The sequence below is a fragment of the Aristolochia californica genome, unplaced genomic scaffold (assembly GCF_029961685.1).
Source record: "Aristolochia californica isolate CCGP_79_NKW_82.1479 unplaced genomic scaffold, dmAriCali1.0.hap1 SCAF_6, whole genome shotgun sequence".
Classification (NCBI taxonomy): Eukaryota; Viridiplantae; Streptophyta; class Magnoliopsida; order Piperales; family Aristolochiaceae; genus Aristolochia; species Aristolochia californica.
Window position 1 is genome coordinate 43,424,742 of NW_027182257.1, and position 20,496 is coordinate 43,445,237.

The 20,496-nt window shown below is 37.7% G+C and overlaps 1 protein-coding gene across 2 annotated transcripts; it reads right to left on the minus strand.

Annotated features, from left to right (window-relative positions):
* Window positions 1-400: 400 nt before the first annotated feature.
* Window positions 401-19,614, minus strand: LOC137933957 (putative ion channel POLLUX-like 2). Of its 2 annotated transcripts, none has more exons than XM_068778099.1 (24): window positions 19,208-19,614; window positions 17,931-18,010; window positions 17,218-17,375; window positions 16,690-16,976; window positions 8,920-8,991; window positions 8,362-8,437; window positions 8,155-8,253; window positions 7,707-7,861; window positions 7,409-7,513; window positions 7,149-7,235; window positions 5,821-5,905; window positions 5,218-5,365; window positions 4,507-4,583; window positions 4,333-4,413; window positions 3,850-4,038; window positions 3,622-3,735; window positions 2,735-2,827; window positions 2,509-2,635; window positions 2,367-2,443; window positions 1,678-1,725; window positions 1,502-1,571; window positions 1,304-1,377; window positions 985-1,095; window positions 401-899 (listed from the first exon to the last, which is right to left on the minus strand). In XM_068778099.1, exons 1-24 carry the CDS (start codon window positions 19,291-19,293, stop codon window positions 795-797), a joined length of 2,604 nt encoding a protein of 867 aa, XP_068634200.1. In that variant the 5' UTR covers window positions 19,294-19,614; the 3' UTR covers window positions 401-794. The 2 variants fall into 2 exon arrangements, with proteins under 2 accessions (XP_068634200.1, XP_068634201.1); XM_068778100.1 differs by lacking the exon at window positions 19,208-19,614 and adding an exon at window positions 18,634-18,776.
* Window positions 19,615-20,496: the final 882 nt, after the last annotated feature.

Consider the following 20,496-nt stretch of genomic DNA (forward strand, 5'->3'; position numbering starts at 1 on the left):
TAACTAAGATAACTGTTAATCGGACAACTGAGATAATCATTGATCGGACGGTTTAGATAGTAATTGATCATGATCAGGCGGCTGAGATAGCTGTTGATCATGATTGGACGGATAAGATAATTTTTCGCATATTTCATACTAAATGGTTTTTCATATTAGATCAACTCTAATAATAAAAATCGGGGCAATTTATTAAGACTTTTATATATTACACTACAAGAAGTTTGGCTTTAGACATAAGACAATTTTTTTAACTACCGAATTTTTCCACCATTAAAAAGGGCAATCCTGAGCAAAAGTACATTTCACTTGCGTTGAGCTGCAACTGTAATCAATAAAATATATAACTGGCTGATGCTAACCATCGATTCAGCACAACTTCCGCTTTGTATCGTCCATCTTAACCCATAAAAAATGTTTTCCTTCCATTTCATGCTAAGAACAGATGAATTTACAACTTCTTGTTAACTTCCGTTTCTTTGTACTACAAAAGAGTGCAGAGCTTACATGGTTCACTGAACCTTTGGCTTGCCCTGAGAATCCTGTCCACTGTTGGTTACAGATGGTTGAGATGGTGGAACGATATATGAAATCCTCATGGCTCAAATTAGCTCTGAGAAATCTCGGTACAGAGTCAATATCCATCAGTAACTGCACTAGGAATGAGAGACCAAAGAAACCAATGAGGTAGTCATCTCACTAAAATTTGCACCAGGTGGGCATTCTGGAAAGCTCATAAGAAGATGAACTTCTTGCAAATAAGTGGCGGATAGATAAGATATAATGGATTCATGTTATGGCAGAATGATTGGTTGTTCCCCCTCAAGCTCAGATATTACTATTAGTGAGTCTGACATGTCAAGTGAAAGTGGCTCTGATTTTGGATTTGGGTTCAGAACCTGTAAAGCACAGACTTGAAATCGTGAGATTGCAAACTCAGGTAATCATGCATCTCCAAAACGACACCACAATCTGAATATTCACCTTCTTATTGTTCTTTACATATCCAATAGCAACCTCCCTACGCAAATGTGCCCTTTCAGAAAGCTCGGAAAATGAAGGTCTCTCACCCTCTTTCATGTAGAGGTCAATGTCCTATCGGCATAGCACAAAATGACAGCAAAAGCACACATAAAGGTTGGATTTCAGAACACACATAAATATGGGAATGACAAGATAATTGTGGTCATATGATGTAAACTTTGTCGCAGGATGGTCACAAAGCTCTTTGTTTTACTTCGAGAGACAAGATGCTATTATTTGACGACCAATCACACCATAAGCTAGGTGAAAAGGGGTTTACCTTCACATAAATTTCATCCCCCTCTGCATTGAGCAGATCTTTCCAGACTTCATTCAGTTCGCCATTCTCTGCCACTGTTTTCAGAAAAAGGGTATCACTTATTCTGGCTATTTGCTGTTATGCTAAAAAAGGATAGTCGAGTAGACATAGAAATGTTAAAGGGGAGAGACAAAATAAGAAGTTCAGAACACCCAGAACCTTGAGCAGTCACTAGGCTCATTATTTCTTCTCCACCAACATAGGTCAGTGTTGGCTTTATTCTTGAAATCTGCAATTATAACAGAAGATAATTATGATCAGGTGTATGTTTTTACAAGAAACAAAATGCACATCCAAAATTTGTGATAGTTTTTAGAAGGAAAAGTATGGGTTACTTGTTTTCCCAACTTCGTGTCCACCATTTCAGCAACCAAGTTTTCTACCTGTATATACCGGTATCGGTAAAAAAAAAAAAGCAAAAATGAGATGAACAGCTGAAATTCAGTGATCATGTACCTTATTTATCTCTTTATAATGAAGGGATTCCTTTACTATTCAGAAAAAAGGGCTTCTTATTGACTACCAATATAAAAAGGGAGCTCATAAAAGATTGGTCAAATGATATATCATAAGCCTGGCAGTCGTTAACCTTAAACATAAATTCATATGAATAGCTATCAAGTATGAATAAAATATAATAAAAATCAAATTAGATTCTTTTTTTATCTATTCAACTTTTATTTATCCACCAAACAGTTGTTTAGGGCACTGATGTACACATGCTTCACTCCTAAGGAATAACTTCAACATTCTACAGATTAGTTTTATTTGATTTCATCCGGTTGTTATGAGCAAATCTTTATTTGGCATCAAATCTAGTTGAAAGCAGCATTTTTCTTCTCAAGTATTGTTTTTTGGAAGCTTCTGACTGTTACACATCTTGGAGTCCTATATATTTTTTCTTCCATTTTGCCTCTCACCTTCCAGGTTAGTAAATGCCCCTTGTATTATCTCCTAATAAATTTTCTTGACATTCAAAATTAAAAAACAAAAACCCATATAGCTAAGTCAAATATGGACTCACCTTAACCCCATGTTTCTGGCAAATAGTTTCAGCCAGGAGAAGAGAATATGCCAAATGTTTGTCCGCTCTTGATGGATCTAAAAGAAAAACTTTATATGTAGGTTAATTCCAAACAGAAATAATTTTCATTAACTGTTATTACCTCCAGCTAGCCATTCTCTGTCAGATATTGCAACAATTGAAAACGGAATATCCTCTTTGCCCTTCAAAGAACTCTGTATATTGAGTATAGATTCTTTTAAGATATCATAGTTCATGGGATTTCCTACCTGACAGACATGAGTAAAGTCAGGTATTGTCATAACTCAGAGAGAGAGAGAGAGAGAGAGAGAGAGAGAGAGAGAGAGAGAGAGAGAGAGAGAGAGTACCCTGTGAGAAACATGAACATTTTTTAGTTTATTTAGACCAACTTGATTAGTGGCTTGATTCCTATCTTTAATGGAGGCAACAGATAGTATTTCCTATGATTTCATAAATCACATAGTCAGAAATGAATCAATTCAGAAAAGGAAATTGATAAAGTAAGATCACACAGTCCTATTTATGCATCAGATGCTCTTTATTTATTTGAATTGACTAGTAAAAGCTTACGAAATTGGTCAGTGTCCTAAAATAAATAAATAAATGTAATAAACAAAAAAAAAAAACAGGTTATGATACAATAGATAAATATGCTCATATTAATGATCTTTTTAGGTCACAGATTCACTACCTTCTTCAGAAAGAATTCATTTTTGACATTATATGAGCAAGAAAAATATTTTGAAATCACACAAGTAGGAAAACACTGAAAAAAAAACTTATATAGAAGTCATCACCTGTTCTCTTACAAAACAATCATCATTAATGAAGTCATCTAATTTGGCCATTCACCGTTTAATAACGAACTCTAGAAAACATGTCCGAAATTTGCCATCAAGACATCCTAGTAACACCTTTCTTTTTCCCCATTTGTTTGCCTATGCTCTTTTTCTGTCCTTTTTTTTAATGCTGTGTAATTTTTTCTATGATGATTATTTAATTCTTTTGACAAATAGGCCAGTTGGACCTTTAACAAAATCATCGAAAAACCCATTTTATGAAATATTTTTCTTCAGTTCATTTCCATGATGCATTCACCCTCCAAAACTTATTCCTCCCTCCCAAACTAGATGATCAATTCTCCAAGTAAATAAATAAAAATTAGAAGAAAAAAAATGCACAGGCTTTTTATCAACAATCTGTAGCAAAAGGGCAATAGTGTGAAATTGAGTACCAATTTACTGCCAGGTCCAAGATAAGCATCATATTCACGAATCATTTCATTGACATTAGGGCGCCATCCAAGCATAAGTATGCACTCAGTCGGGCCGAGAGTCCAATCAGATGTCTGAAACAAGTAGAAGATATTAGAAATTCAAATATCAATTTTTTTTTTGAATATTTGATATCAAAATATTTTAATTCATCTGATATCAGTGATCTTTAATCCCTAAATCAATACCTTTGAACCAGACTTTGAAGGGCGTTTTACAATATTCTCTAGTCGTGCCTTTGTCATCTCAGATACCTGTGAAATAAAATTGCTTTCCATCATTGCCATATTTTCAGAGGTATCCCTTTCAAGTTCGGTAGCATTTGTTAATAAAAGTTGTGTCCTCTTTTTCCATTGAACTGGGGCAATAAACAACACCTACAAATCAAAATAGAACCTCATTAATAACTTTGGAAGAAGTTGCTAGCCTCCAAAGAAGGCTTATCAACTATTTGCAAGTGATAAGAGAACTTCAGAATAGTTCCATTATGAATTTAAAATTATGCCAGAAAATATAAACAGGTATGTACATTATCTCAAATCATGTCACAGATGAATTACAAATCGTCAAGAACACTTTTTATAATTATATTTCCTAAAACACTAACATAAATCTATGTTCTTATGTTTGTCATTATGTACGCATAGCATCATATCTGAATGTTTATATACTTTGTCAGTTTCTTTCAGCACTTCTTCATCATTCGGGTGAAAGTTTATTTTCCCATCCCTGTGAAGGCCACAAACTACACCCTGCAAACAAACAGCTAAAACTAAGTAAAGCAATTCATGAAAAAATAACTTCTTCCAAGAGATTCTTGTTAAATTTTGATATGAAAGTATGACCTCGTGAAAGCCGCATCTAACTTGCTTATATGTATATCCTTCAAAGTTAGGGAAACTGCATAGATTGAATACATCTTCTGCAGAAATGAAGAAATTGAACAGTCAGACCCATAAGAAATAAACGCTTAGCAGCAATAAGATACTCCCTTTTGTACTCGCAAAAAATTTAGTAGTCCTCTAACCTATTTTGAGTAAAATTCATATACCAGTTTATGGAGGCTCATTTTTCTCATGAAGTTAAGGAAACTTGCATTCCAACCTGATTACATTGTACAATGTGAAGTGGGAAAAAGTCCCACATTGAGAAATCTTAAGAGAAGTGATGAGTTATAAGGTTGAGCAATACGCCTCCTAATTGATTAGTCATTTTGAGATAGAACCGGACTCAACCCAATAGTGGTATCAGGGCAAGTTGAGTCCATGGGTCGAGGACCAATATGTGATACCTAGGTTTTATGAATATTGTTGGCTCCATGAGGTCAAGAGTCAGGTTGTTTCTCTATTGTGGACATTCCGCAGGCCCATTCCATCCCAAAATGACTAACCTCTTATGAGGCATATTGTTCAACCTTATAATTAAATCATTTTTCTTATACTTCTCATTGTGAGACTTTTTCCCATTCAACATAAGAATGTTGAAAAGTAAAATGAAACAGTAAAGAAAAAAGAACTGGCATCTTGCAACAGTTCCTCATGGAATTAAGGAAGTACTTTGATAGTTAAGCAAGTGCCTGTAGATTTTTATAAGCCCCTTTTGCCGAGAACACTGAACAAACAACTTAGATGCAACATTTTCAACAGGCTCCACCTTTAAGCCTGAGATTGATTTCAGAAGTTCACCCGTGCTGGAGTCAGCAACCTACAACAGCATGAGCAAAAACGTTTAAAACTCCATTTTATTCATCACTAAAGCTTATAAAGGACCAAGAGAGGCACTATTCATATAATAATTACCTTACATCTTCCCTAGAAACATGTTTTAGTGTTTCTTTTTTAGATGAAAATTGTCAAACTTTTCGGATCAACTCCAAAACAAAGTTCTCACACATCGATACTAAGTCTAATCCAAAAGAAAAGCATTAACATTTGCAGTAAAATTTCCTTATTGATTGGAAAGGAAGCAACACAGCTTCAATTAGAAATATGTAAATGTCTTATCTTTCCTGACAGATGTATATATTGTTTCTAGCAACCCAATTCTTAGATCTAGTCCCATTAAGAAAAAAAAAACAAGAATACAGTGAAGTTCATCACACATACCACCATAATACTGCACACTACAAAAATCAAATAGATAGAAGTACTGTCACATACCTCAACAATTGTTGGGACAGATGATATCTTCGGCAAAGGCTGAAGAGCTAAAGTAGAGAGGAATGCATCTGTATTAACTTCATACCTAATCAGCATGAATATTCCCATGAATAACTTTCCCAAACGTCAAAAGCTAAATGATTAGAGGAAGACATAAAGCGAATTCAGGTTGTCATAATTGTAAATGGTAAAGCTAGACACATAGAAAATGAAGTGCATAATAGTAGACAAGTTAACAGCAGTAAAGACTATCCAGTTTGCCAAAGTCATTACTAACATTTGTATAGTTTATCCTGTTCAACTGTTTAAAAACCATTGGTCATTCCTTGACATATAGGTACAAATATCAATTTTTGTGTACCTCCCAATATGCAATATATAGTTTTTTTGAAACACCAAAACAATATTTCTCCAGTGTCAACTAGTTATGAAACCAATTTCTCCAAGTAGTACAGTCAAAATCAAATAGCAATTTGTCAGATGCTTGGCCCTCTTGACTTATTTGAGCACAAATGGACAACTGGATCACCTTACAACACAGTAGGCATTTTTGTCCCTTAAATGAATCAGGAAAGATCATGAGGCCATTAGTTGAAAAACAAGTCTCCTAACTTTGGCTTGTCATCTTGGGATAGCCCTATACCCATCATTAACATAGTATAAAAGCAGGATGCCTGTTCTGTTAGGCCTAGTTCATGGCCTGTTTAGTTGCCCTCAAAGTAAAATGATTAGAAAACAAGACTCCAGTCCTGATTTTTCAATTAAGGTAGATGTCTCCCCTCTTCTCCCCTCTAGTTATGTCAATATCCTTTTCTTTAGAATTTCACATTTTTGCACACATAAATACTAAACTTATAACTACCAGTGAACTATGCCGAACAGAAACTAAAACCTTATCAGATATGGTTTGGGCTTCCAAACCATGATTGTTTTTTTCCCAAAAAGTATGATTTTTTGAACTTCACTCATGAGTAACATTTGACATCAGGTCATACAATCAGGACAAAGGAATGTCAAGTTTACTCCAAATACATTGAAAATAAACTCAAAAGGAGTGAAGGAAATTTTAATAAAATCACCTCAAGTATTCCAATACTGTTTGACTTTTTTTTACTGTTGGTTACATAGACACTACACTCAATACTCCCTTGGTGAGACTTGAACCAATACCTCACACTAGAAACCCCCAATTTTGCCATTGAGCCAAAGACCCAATCCACTTATTTCATAAATTTTTAACAACTAAAATGCATTGAATTGTCAGGTGCAGATAAAACTATTTGTTTTATTTAAGTGCACATAACATAATTGAGTACCAAAAGACATACCTATCACCCTTTGCAGGCAAAATAATAATAGATCGAGCCTCACTAGCTGCTGCCCGTTGAAAAGACTTTGTCAAACTAAGGCTACAACTGCAAAGATCAAACAACTACATGAAAACAACTCTAAGAATTTTTTTCATAACACAGGCATAGAGCTTCACATATTTCGAGGCAAGGGTACAATGAAATTGCCATTTTTTCCTTGTCAAGGAAACAAACATGAGAATTGAGAGTTAGTCAATGCATCTCAGATAGCCACCTACCTCTTAGTAAGGAGGTCAATATGGTTTAGATCTTTGGACATGCTATCTGCAAGCTTTTCCATCTGCTTCCGCGGTAAGTCAGACAACAGAAGAATTCTTTGCCTCCTGCATACATGCATGCAAAGAAGCATAGTAACCGATGAACAAAACCCTGAGTAATTTTTGGAAAATATTATCTGTAAGAAGAAATGACTATAAATTCTGTAAAGGGAGCATATGATGAATGAAACAAATAAAAAAAGAACACTTTTGAGTAAATTAACATTTGTTTGAGTACTACATCTATTGAAGCATATACCTGGCTGTAGCAATTCCCAGGCGAACTGCAAATTCATGATATTTATTAAGCTGCTTTAGTATAAATGTCAAGTGACTGTTTACGCCACAGATAATGATATGATCACTTTCCATTACTTGAAGTTGAGCTCCTTCTCTGATTTTTTGCATGTTATTCTGTCCACAGACGGTAGCTGTAAGGATGAGAGTCATAACAAATCAGACAGGAAATGTTAGATACTAGTCTACTGTGGGGTTTAGTCAGGCTTAGAGAGTTCATCAGAACTCAAAGTTCGAAAATTATGTCTAGTTTCCTCCATTTCCTTAGACAAGAAGCAAAAATGGTTGAGATGTTGAAGGGCTTTACTGAGGAGCTGGATGCATGAACATTTTAGTCATAGCTTTACCAGTACCCCCCAATTGAATGGCCTAAGAAACTTGGAAGTAATTTTGGTAACCCAAGCACTCACTCTGAACTGTTCAGTCATGGTACTCAGCAAGCGGGAATAAAATAGGATACCCCAAATTGCAAGGACCAGACCAATAACACGTTCAACACGAGATCGTTCCTGTGAGAGAAGAAGAAAAGCATAATATCAAGGAGCAGCCACGTAAGCACAGTAAAAGTTTATAACCAAGTTTCATTTCTGAAGTGGTTAGGCATTTAAAAATCACACCCTTAAATGAGTTGACGACGAGCATAAGCAGGCCCAGGCTTCCCAAAAACAGTCCTCCAGAGACTGCTGGCGGTTCCTGAATGCCTCAACCATGAAAATTGAGTAATTAAACAGATGCAGCAAAAAATGAGGTTAAACAAAGTTTAATAGCAAAGGAAATAGTGAACCGTGAACCTTGTTAGAATTTGAGAAACTTCATACAATTAACAGTGACACTTTAAGTAATATTTACTTCTTAGGAGTAAATGTTTCATTTGTCTAGTTTTAACACTAGTAGAGATTAGCCAAACCCGCCAAAACCCACAGACCGCATAAAACAAATAAATCTAAGACAAAGGGCTAAGAATACCTAAAGCTACAGCAGCTTAAGGGTTCTAAGCATAAAATAAATGTAAGTGCATAATATTATATATCTATATTTTTTAACTATCAAAAAGACATAGTCCTCATTCTACACTATTGCTGCAAGATATAGCTCCACAAATTTCTTTGAAATTTGAATGAGCAGCCCCACAACTATTATCATTTGAGCTCATAAAAAGGTAAGAAGAAGCTAACCTGTATCTGTAGAACAGAAAACCTCCAATGATGACAACTGAGAAGCACGCCACAAGCAACACAAAAAGAAACCTAATACATATAGAATTCCACAGTTAAAGAAAAAATGAATTTGCAAATTGCACACAGGCAAGCACAGGAAAAAAAAATTCACGCGCAACAGGATCGGTACAATGCTAACCAAGTTAATACCTTCAAACCACAACAAAGGGATCAATGACATCCATTATCCTTACACTGTCATAACATACTATTTAAGGTAGGAGGAGAAGTAAGAAAAGAAGAAACTCACTGCAGCAAGAGTCCAACAAATAGTTTCAACTAGGTATCCATGACTGGAAGGTAATGAAAAAGAGTTCAAGACAAGGAGGTAAATCTGATTCTATAGAACAAAATAAGAGCTAGTTACATGATCTGTACCTACCACAAGATGCATTTTTTAAGAAAATACCCTCAAAGAACTCAGCTAGTTAAGATGCACTAATTTTTTTTTATTTTTTTTTGTTAAGAAAGCTAGAAAGACTATGTGAACTTTTAACTGCAAAAAGCGGAACTGTATAATAAAACCTTTTTTTTTAAATGATGCTGAATTTTATTAAGAAAAAAGCTCAAAAGAGCAATTCCGAATTTTGCCAATTTATCAACCAAAGAGTTGGCTGATCTAGGATGAGTAGAAGATACAATGTCAGCAATACTATCAGTGATGGGCCAGTGGTGCCAAGGGGGGAAGCTGTCTTTGGAACACCAACTAATAACCGTCTTCGAGTCTCCTTCAATGATTAATTTGCCATGGAGACGATCTCTGAAGATTTGGAGGCCGAATAGCAGAGCACTAACTTTAGCAGTATTAGAATCGACAATGTCCACCGGACCAACATAAGAGAGAATAGGGTCTCCATTGTGACCTCTGAACACACCACCTGCTCCGGCCGGCCTAGGACATCCAATAGCACTACCATTAAAATTCAGCTTAATGCAATCGCAATGGAAAGGATCCCAGATGGCCATACTCGGAGTTCTGTTGGGGCTAGACATATGAGCGATCAAATTTCAATTTTCCCAAAGGGAAACCCTCGATAAAGTGGCAAAATCCTTCCTAGTATGAAGCCGGTTCGAGATGAAGCCAATGGTATGAGAAGTCGTGTTGTCCGGGGAGCTAGCTTTGGAGTTGAATCTCCGGTTGTTCCACTCGAGCCAAATGCACCATGGAACATGCGCAAGACAGGCCGAAAGTATTAACTTGCCCAGCCGAGGAAGGAGAATCCCTCGAACCATCTCAAAGGTGCCAAAAAGGTCCTAATGCAGCCCCACTTGGAGCCCAATTTTCTGAAAAATCTCATCCAAACTTGCCACAAAAATCCAGTGTAAGAGGACATGCTGGACTGTCTCTTCGCAATCACCACAAAGGGGACAAGAAAGATCGGGAGTGGTGAAGCCTCTTCTATGAAGGTTGTCCAAAGTAAGAATCTGTTCTCTGATGGCCGACCATACGAAAAATTTGATTTTGCTTGGCACTAAGAGTTTCCAAGCCAGATTCGCCTTGTGCTCATGAATACTATAGTCTTGCTTTTTGATATGAGAGTAAGCAGAAGTAACAGTGAATCGGCCATTATTGTTGGGCTTCCAAATCAGGTTATCAACTGAGTACTCCCGGATAATAGTACTGTTGAGTCTGGTAAGGAGAGAGCAAAAAGCCAACGATTCCTCATCATTTAATCCCCGACAGAACGGGAGACTCCACGACTGATCACTCCATGAATCAGCCCCAGGAAGTCCTCCGAGAGGGATTGGGGGCCACACCATTCATCCGACCAAAAGAGAAGGGTCCTTCCATTGCCCATGTGAAACGAGGTAGCATCTCTGAATACTGGAAGGAGCTTGAAAATTGATTTCCATATCGGGTATAGTAGGCAAGCGACGTCACCCTCTCTCCACCAGGCACCCGAAAACTGAAGGTAGAATTTCACTATATTCCTCCATAAACTGTTATGCTTATTGTTGAAATTCCAAATCCATTTGAGCATAAAAGCTTTATTCATTTCTCTTGTAGTCCAGATGCCCAATCCTCCCCTATTATGAGGCATGCAAATATCCTTCCAACTAACCAAATGGTATTTGAAGGTGTCTTCTGAACCTCTCCATAGAAATCGCTGACGGATGACATCAATTTTGAAGCAAACGGAGACCGGACAGTACATGAATGATAACAAATAATTTGGCAGCCCAACCAGACAAGACTTGAGGAGAGTGAGACGCCCCGTTGTTGATAAGAGTTTACCCCTCCAAGTGGTGAGCCTCTTTTCAAATTTCTCAATGAGGGGGGACCATAGTGACGCCGAAGGCCGAGAATCAAAAAGTGGGAGCCCAAGATATGTAGCTGGCATATTTCCCACAGAGCATCCCAAGTAGTTCGCCATATCCCGAAGCCCAGGTGGAACAATGTGACAGCGAAGAAGAGTGGTTTTTCCCCAATTTATGTTCTAACCGGAAGCCAATTCAAATAATCCCAGAACAACACACAATTTTCTGATATGATCCATAGTACCAACCCTGCAGTAAATAGTATCATCCTCAAACTGGAGAATCAAAATATTAAACGATCAATGCATCCATTCTTGAGTAAATGCAGCATTCGAAGATAGGAAATTTGCACCCACTACAAACTACACTCTTAAAGTACTGTTGAGAGCAATGTAGAATTTTGTCATATCCCATATAAGTTTTCCTAGCCGCGACTCGGCCAGGTCGACACAGGTTTTAACCGGGGCGGGTCGGGTCGGGGGGTCGAACTTGCCTCTTCTATTTTGGGCGAGTCCCCTCTGAACCACCCTGAGTTCAGAGTCCAGCTCTGGACTCGGGTTGAGCTAACCCAACCCGGATTTTGAAGAACCTGGGTCATGTCCCCATTCCAGGTAAAAAAACCCTAATCCTATATGGACCCAGACTCGGATCCGAATGGCTTAAGGGGCCATTTTGTTATGCATAACTAACTAAGGTCCATAGACCAAGGGCAGCCAAAGGTGATGTCCAATTTGAATTCAGTTGACACATATCTTCTGTATAAGGTTGACTCAATCCTGTTCCAATCCTTAAGTTTGTTTTAAAAATGAAAATCAGACAAACATGGTAGTGCTTAAGAAAAGCCAGAAGAAAATGTGAAATCAAACAAGAAAGGAAGAAATAAAGTTCTTCTTTAAAACTATCAAAAGAGGCATTTTTTAAAAATTTTATTCACAATGTTGACACAAATATGAATTTGTTAGTGGTAGGAAAAGGTCCACATTTCATGGTCTAAGCATGTGATCCACATCTCAGGCCAGCGGTCTCATAGTGGGAGAAGTAGTTGTAGGAAAATAGTCCCACACTAATTTAGCTTGGAAGATCTTATCCTTACTGGTTGGGAAAAAACCCACTAATTTCAACTAGTTACATTGGGAGGAACTTACCCCAATTAAAATAGTACCTAAGCAAATGAAATCCTAGGTTTGTGTCCATTATGCTGTCCATATGTGTGTTTTATGTGTCAAATATGGATGTTGCAATTGTAATCCTCACTGAAACTAAGCTGCAAAGTTTTGATAATTCTGATCATGGGCTCAATGCCTCTGTGTTGCTGCTGCATCTGGAAAGGATTCCATTCGGCGCAGTCTTTCTGAGTTTGATCTCCTCGAAGAGCAAAGATCACTCTCATCCTCTGAACTTATACTTTGAAATCATTTAAATTTTTATCTTTCAAATCTTCTTCAGAATGAAACCACTTCCATGTCGTTGCCTTAGCTCATAGGAGAGCAAACCGTATCTCCTCTATTCACCATGAAGACGAGGAGATTACGAATAGCATCTCCATTGCTAATGTATGTGTGATGTTTTTTTCAGATCTCTATACAGAGGAGTCCTTCAACCGTCCTACTCTCGATCAGCTCGAGTTCAATCGTTTCTCTGCCTCATAAGCTGCTCTTCTGGAGCGCTCTTTCTCTCCAGAGGAAATTGATGCGGCTGCGCTTGGTCTGCCGAAGGATTGAGCCCCCGGCCCAGACGGGTTCAATGGAGAATTTTACCACAAATCTTGGGGAGTAATCAGGAATGATGTCCATGCCTTTGTTAACAACTTCCATCAAGTTGGCATCACCCACAAATCCACCGGGGCCTCTTTCATTGCCCTAATCCCAAAAAAAGCCAACTCAACCCTCCCTCAAGACTTCAAACTTATCAGCCTAACCACCAACGCATACAAAATCTTAAGCCGAATCCTTTCCAACCGTCTAAGGGTTATCCTCGACCGTGTTATTAGCCCATGCCAAAGTGCCTTTATCCGAGGCCGCAATATCCTAGACTCAGCAATGGCAGTTCACGAACTACTTCACTCTTTCAAAAAATCCAGTCAACCTAGAGTTGTCCTCAAACTTGACTTCGAGAAAGTCTTTGACCGGGTCAACTGGAAGCTGATCGACCACCTCTTCGGTGAAATGGGCTTCACCACCCGCTAGAGATTCTGGATGAGAAGATGCATTTCTAATGCTTCATATTTTGTTCTTGTCAACAGTAAGCCATGTGGGTATTTCAATGGTACTAGGGGTACCCGCTCTCTCTTTTCATCTTCACCCTTATTGGGGAGTACTTGTCTCCCATGGTTCGACTGGCTAAAAGATCAGGATGGCTCAAACCCATCTCCCCAAATCCTGCACAAGACATAGCCCTACTTCAATATGCGGATGACACCATCTTCTTTTGTGAAGGTTCTTTAAAACAAATACACCACATTAAAGCCTTGCTTAACCTATTTGAAATCTCATCCGGCCAAAAAGTCAGTTGGTCAAAATCATCTATTACTAGATTTAACATTGAACCAAACCTGTTGAACTCCATGACAAGTTATCTTGGATGCAAAGTTGAGATGTTTGCATGCACTGATCTGGGGCTCCCCCTGACCCCTGGATTACACTCCAAGTCTTCCTGGCAACCAATCATTGAGAGACTAGAAGGGCAATTGGCATCCTAGAGAGGAAACTTCCTCTCCAAAGTTGGAAAACCGGTTCTAATAAAATCCTGCCTCCATGGAATCCTCAGCTACTATCTGTCTATGTTCTGGTGCCCTACTTCTATTAGAGACAAAATTGAGCTACTTAAAAGAAGATTTCTGTGTGGAGGGCCAAGTGGTGAAAAAAAATATCACTTAGTAAAATGGGAGGAGGTCTACATCCACTACTAATTTTGCTCTTCTCCTTAAATGGATTTGGAAGTCCAACCTCTTCCCTGATCTAATCTGGAGAGCTTTAGTTGCTACAAAAGCCAACAAGTAATTGGGTTGGTGGACGGAGGGGGGAAGACACTACCGACTATCCCCAGCCTGGAAAAAAATCGTTTTACTAGTCCCTGATTTCAAGAAAGCAGTCAAGTGCTATGTTGGCAATGGAACCTCAACAAAATTTTGGTCCGATTGATGGACTGGCCACTCCAGCCTCAACTTTAGCTATGAGTCTATCTCAATCCTTGCTAGAAATACTGATGCCTCTATCTCAAAACTTTGGTCTGAAACTGGGGAATGGAATTTGAACCTCAGAAGAGATCTCTCGGATTCTGAAGCCATTCTGGCTTCTAATCTCCTACCGAGCCTACCCTCAGCCAAACCCATACACAACCAAGATACATTGATCTGGACACCTTGTACAAAAGGTTCATTCTCTACTGCTTCTGCATACAACTTTCTCTGTAACTTCTGCTTAGATCAATCAAATCACCCTGCGGCCACTACTTGGAATCTCCTTGCCCCGTCTCGAGTAAATTTTTTCATCTAGACCGCCTGCAGGAATAAAATCCTCACCTCTGACTCCTTAATTTGGCGGGGAACCCTCGTCCGGGACCCCTTGTGCCCTTTCTGTCAAAATGCTCCAGAAACAACCAATCACATTCTCCTATCCTGCCATTATGCCCATTTTAACTGGACCACCCTTTTAAACAAAATTGGGCTCCAGTACTGTGCTGCACAAAATTTGTCATCCACTATTCTCTCACTCATTGACACTCGCCTCCCGAAGCTAGGAAAGATGATTCTCTCGTGCTGCATTGGGCATATCCTATGGGGACTATGGAAAGAAAGAAATGGGAGGAAATTCAAATTCAAATCTTCCCCCCACTGAAATTCTAATTATAACATTACGGGTCAAGTAACTATCTGGCTCCTAAACCGAAAAGAATTCAGAAACTTCAGCAACTCAAACTGTAGAAGAAATTGGCAGCTGGTTGCTAGGCTACCTCAGCCCTCTCGCCCCCCGATCATAGCTATTTGCGCCCCCTACCATCGGGCCACTTCAAGCTTAACTTCGATGGAAGCGCTCTTGATTGCCCTAGTCTTGCGGGATATGGAGAAGTTATCCATGATGCAAACGGTCATCTCCTCTTCTCCTTCGCAGGCCCACTTGGTATCTCCGACTCCACAATAACAGAACTCTCAGGCTTGCTGAATGGAATTCAAATTTTCTCTAGTCGGCTCACGGGCCCACTCTGTATCGAAGGAGACTCAAAGATTGTCATTAACTGGTGTGAAAATTCCATCAGACCTCCGTGGCGTCACTGGGACATGTACTCAAAAAAATTTTAATTTAATTTTCCATTTGAATTGTAATTGGAAGCACATTCCTCGTTCTGCCAATCATTTGGCAAACATTCAGGCTAAGGCGGGTATTTCACTCCAACACCTTGTTGAGGAAGAAGGTCCTCTTTCCTAGGTTTGTTTGTACTACCCTCTTCTTTTAATAGTTTATATGCATCATTTCAATATATATATATATATAGATGTTGCATCTCACTTGCGTCTACCGTCCATGTGTTCGAAGAGGTTGTTCATTAGGGCTGGACTTAGAGAGAGTATTGGCCAGTTAAAAGTCCTATTTCATGTCCAACATATATGGGCCACATCTTAGGATTAGTTACCTCTGATGATTAGTCTCACACAGTCTCTGGGACTGGAAGATCATGATCTTATCAGCTGGGAAGAGGCCTACCATTTTTTACTAGTCATTTTGGGAGGATCCTCTCAACCATTTTTTAATGCACAAACTAAGCCCCTTTATATAGGTGAAATCAACAAATAACAGCAGAAATTCCTCATATAAGCATCTCAGAGCAGTGGAAAGAAACTGATTATGTGGGAGAAAGTAAATGAAAATAGGTCAAAGAGAAATAGGGTGGCATTGCATAGGACTACTATTCACTTCAATTTTGTTCATCTGGACCCTTACCAGTTACCACCTTAACTGGACAACTTGATAAACCCAAAATTTAGCCACTTCATCAACAAAGTCAAGTTCAGCTCAGGTCATACAGTGACACCCATACATATAACTAGAACAGTGTCCAAGGTCTTAAATACTGAAAAAAAAAAACAGAAAAAGAAACACCAAATGAGCTTCGGGATGGACTTCAGATTTCAAAGCAGTTGTGTTTAATCTGATTATAGATCCAGATTTGGAGCCTGATGTTAACCAGATATCAGGCTGAAATGAAGACCATTACTAATTGAACTTTTATTGGATACTTCAGGTTATTGGGTAATTGGAATCGTTGGGATTCCTACTACTAGTTGAACTGCAGGCAGTGAACGTTCAAGAATTCTGAAGTGGACAAAAGACACTTCTTTCCACATCTAGAAAAAAAACACAATCACTAAGGCACAAATAGCTGTGAAGTAAAACCAATTAAAAGTAAAATCATATACGATTTAAGAAAAAAGATAAGTGGGCAAACCATAGTCAAATTGTAAGCACTACTTACATTGCTATGTTCCTCTCAAGTTGTACATTGAAAAGATAAAGCAGCCGTGACAAGAACCATTTAGCATCTTGAAATGAAGGGAAGGAAACATCCAACTTGAGTGGTTGGGGCCTATTCAAAGAATTGGATATACAAGCAAAAGGTGAACCAGTTGACGCACAAGCACCAGAAAGATAGACCAACAATTTTGGGCCTATCCGCATGAATATGTTTATTTGGTTTATACATGCCAATCTGTGTACCAAATAGACTGGCAAAGATAGCACAAATAATCGAGCTTGCCAAACCTGCCATTGATTAAACAAGATAAAGAAATACTGTTAGAGGGAAGACACAACTTCAAGTTGCATGACATAGATAAAAAAGAATGCCTAACAAAAGAACAGCATCGTGTTTGTAGATAAAATCTAATATATACTGAAAACATCTCAACAGCACTACAGAGTAATTAGCTATTGAAGTACTGAATTATACCCATCACTAAGAATATAGGCAGCAGAAATAGAAAATTATCTGCAAGGAGAATACCGAATAAGGATTGCTCCTCCATTTTTGTGTCGGATCGACGGCTTCATCCTTAGAACCACATTGTGAAGCAATATCAATGGATCTACCACCCATAATGTTGAAACATGTCCAAGAATCCTTAGTGCTTGATGCCTTTTGAGAACCATCATCCCATTTTCCTAACAACAAGTGAAGTAGCTCACTAGGATAAATCATTAAACTCCCCAGACATTTCCAATTCTTATGAAACCTTTTTAAGACGTCAACATCCCAAAAGCCTACAACAAGCAATATTTTACCAAAAGCACAAGATCATATAGCTATGCAGTCTAATAAGTTGGCCCAGATCCATTCAAAATGATTAGCCACCTTAAGAAGCTTATATACCAACTTATGAACCATAAAGATCATCATAGCAGATGTGGGACTTTTAACTGAAACAAATACAGCCCAACTTTCAGAATCCCTTCACTTCACCAGAAACAGTAAAGAAGTAGAAAACGCCAAATGGATACACAACCAAATGCAACTTATGAAAAATAAATCATTGTAAACGATTAGTCATAACCAGCTCGAAAGTTGTTTTTCAGGTTTTGCTTATAAATATAATGAGATCTCGATTCAGGGTATATTTCTCACAAGATTGAAGCTGAATGACCGCTGAACAATATATACCAAAAATGTCCAAAAAAAAATGTTAATGTTTTAAAAAAACAAGGCAGTCTAAGCCCTACCATGAATTTGTCTGGATGAAAGATGAAAATGTGTCACTGAGGTTTGGATCCACCAATATCGATGAGATGATAGAATATTCCTGCAAAGAAAAGCTAAGCACATAAGCAACCAAATTTCAAAACTTAAAAAAGAAAAGACTTTTTGTATCAGAATATACATTTGCTTCAAAATACATAAGCTAGGAGCTAAAGTAGGATGATTCAAATATCATACTATGTATTCCTCTGCTTTAGAAAATCGTGCCACAAATAATCTATGCATATATGACTTGTGAAAACATTTTACTGGAGCACAGTACTGGATGAAAACATCAATTGTATCAACTTTGCAGCATCGCCATAGTGAGAAAATGTTTGGCAAACTTGATTCTTACCATGAACACAAAGGCACAACAACATCCCAGATAAAAGACAAACAAAATCTTGAATCGCACAAGAACATTTAGACATAGAAAAGAACTGCTCAGTCCATTGAACCCATACGATAGGCAAGTGGTACAAAAACATTTTTTAATGCTCCTTCCAGTAAGAATTGGAATAGGGAAGACGCATGGTTATTGTTGTACGGTTCAACTTATTTCACTAAGAGCATGGCAATTGCTGTAAAGATATCACCAAAATTTAGTTCTTTTTGGCAATTACTAAAAGCTATGATAACCTCTTAAAGCTAGAACAACAACATCTCTAAGAGAATAGACTATACTCGGGTCCAAGCATAACGAGAGCTTCATAGCAGGAAACGAAGAGCAAGCATAAGGTGACCAGTCACATCTCCTGTCCATGCCAGCACGTATGCTTGAAGATGTTGGTCAAGTTGTAGACGACAGGAACTATTACTCAAACGGTAACACTTCCCTCAAACAAGAATGACCTGAATCAATCAGCATCCACTGGCCAGAACTTCAAACTTTAACTAGTCCTATTATGGAAATCTACCCAACAACCGCTCGGACAAGAGACAACAGCTCGGGGGAAACGTAGTCAAATTTGTACACGCAGAAGCTGGATACAACATCCGTGACCCTCCTATAAGCTGGAAGTCTGACGTGGTATCCACTACTGTCGAGACGAAAAGAAAAATCAAATCAAATCAAATCAATACATTGCAAAGAACACTCTTGTAATTCAACAACCATCACGATTAAGACATGATAAGAACAGGAGCTATCCAACGTTTCCCAAATCTAAAAACAAAGCCTAAACAAACCGCTGCACTACACATTCCAACTTCACCATCAAATAAACTTCACAAAAGGCGCAAAAAGAAGGACAGAGACCTCTTCGAAGAAGCTCTCCTTCTGTCGAACGTCGAGATTCGAGGAGGATTCAATTGGAGAGAGGCGGGCAACTGCGTAAGAATCATTTCCAACTATCTCCTATTCAGACTCTTCAGTTCTCCCGGAAACGCATTTGCTTCACACTCCAGCCTTCAGCTGATTCTTCAAATTTAACTTCATACTGACAGAAGGATCTGAAGAAGACACGGGCTCGATATGACTCCCGGTAAGACGACAGAGATGTAATTTTCCTGTTCTGAAAAGGCTCCATGGTACGTGGAGAGGCGTCATGTTATGTTAATGCTGGCTTCGGAGAGGACCACCGGCACCTTTCAGGGCGCGGGTACACCCTCACAGGCCCCATGAAAGCCACAGCTGCACGGCCACCTCGGGACTTCTTCCCTGGCACGTCGTTACTCGTTAAGAGTGAAAAACGCCGGCTAAGAAACCTTTTAAGGCCTAGTCAGCGCGAAATTTAGGGTTTCGTTTAAACGAATTTTTATCTAAAAAATTATTTATAATATTGTATTTTGAAAAAATTCACTAAACGATAGAATTAATTATTTTAGCCTTTTCTTGATGATAATTTATTAATATTACCTCATAATTAGATGATTATAAGTTCTTATTAAATTATCTTAAAATAATTATATATTTTATGACAACAAAATTTATTGATTAATTTTATGATACGATTCCATTATTCCATTAAGAAATTCTAATTTTATTATTATTATTATTATTATTATTATTTAATATCTTATATTACTCTATAATATAAAATCTAATAAATATAAATTTATCTTTATTTTTAATGATATTTAAGCATTTAATATTTATTCTTTGTTACTTATTTGAAGATTAACTTTTTGGATATAAATATTTTAATAATGGAATTTTAAATTTTAATTAGGATAATTAAATTGTTATGAATTATTCAATAAATGGTATATTAAAAAAGGGGATGAAATAATATTTTTGTCACTTTTTACGAAAAAATCATCAAAGGATTTATTTTTTAGACTTTTTTTTTTTACGTATATTTTTTTTTAATTGATGTTCCTCAGGGCACTTGCCCTCCTCTCATATATAAATAATAATAAAAATTCCCTCGACCAAGATTTATTTTATCAATTTTAATCACCGATAATTAAACCCAATTGACCGAAGTTCAACCAAACCCAAACATTTCATTGGTTTGATCTTTGTACATTGATAATAACATAAGTATTCATAAAATGCAATCCATACCTTCATCAAAGGGGCAAAATGATAAACAATCCATATGA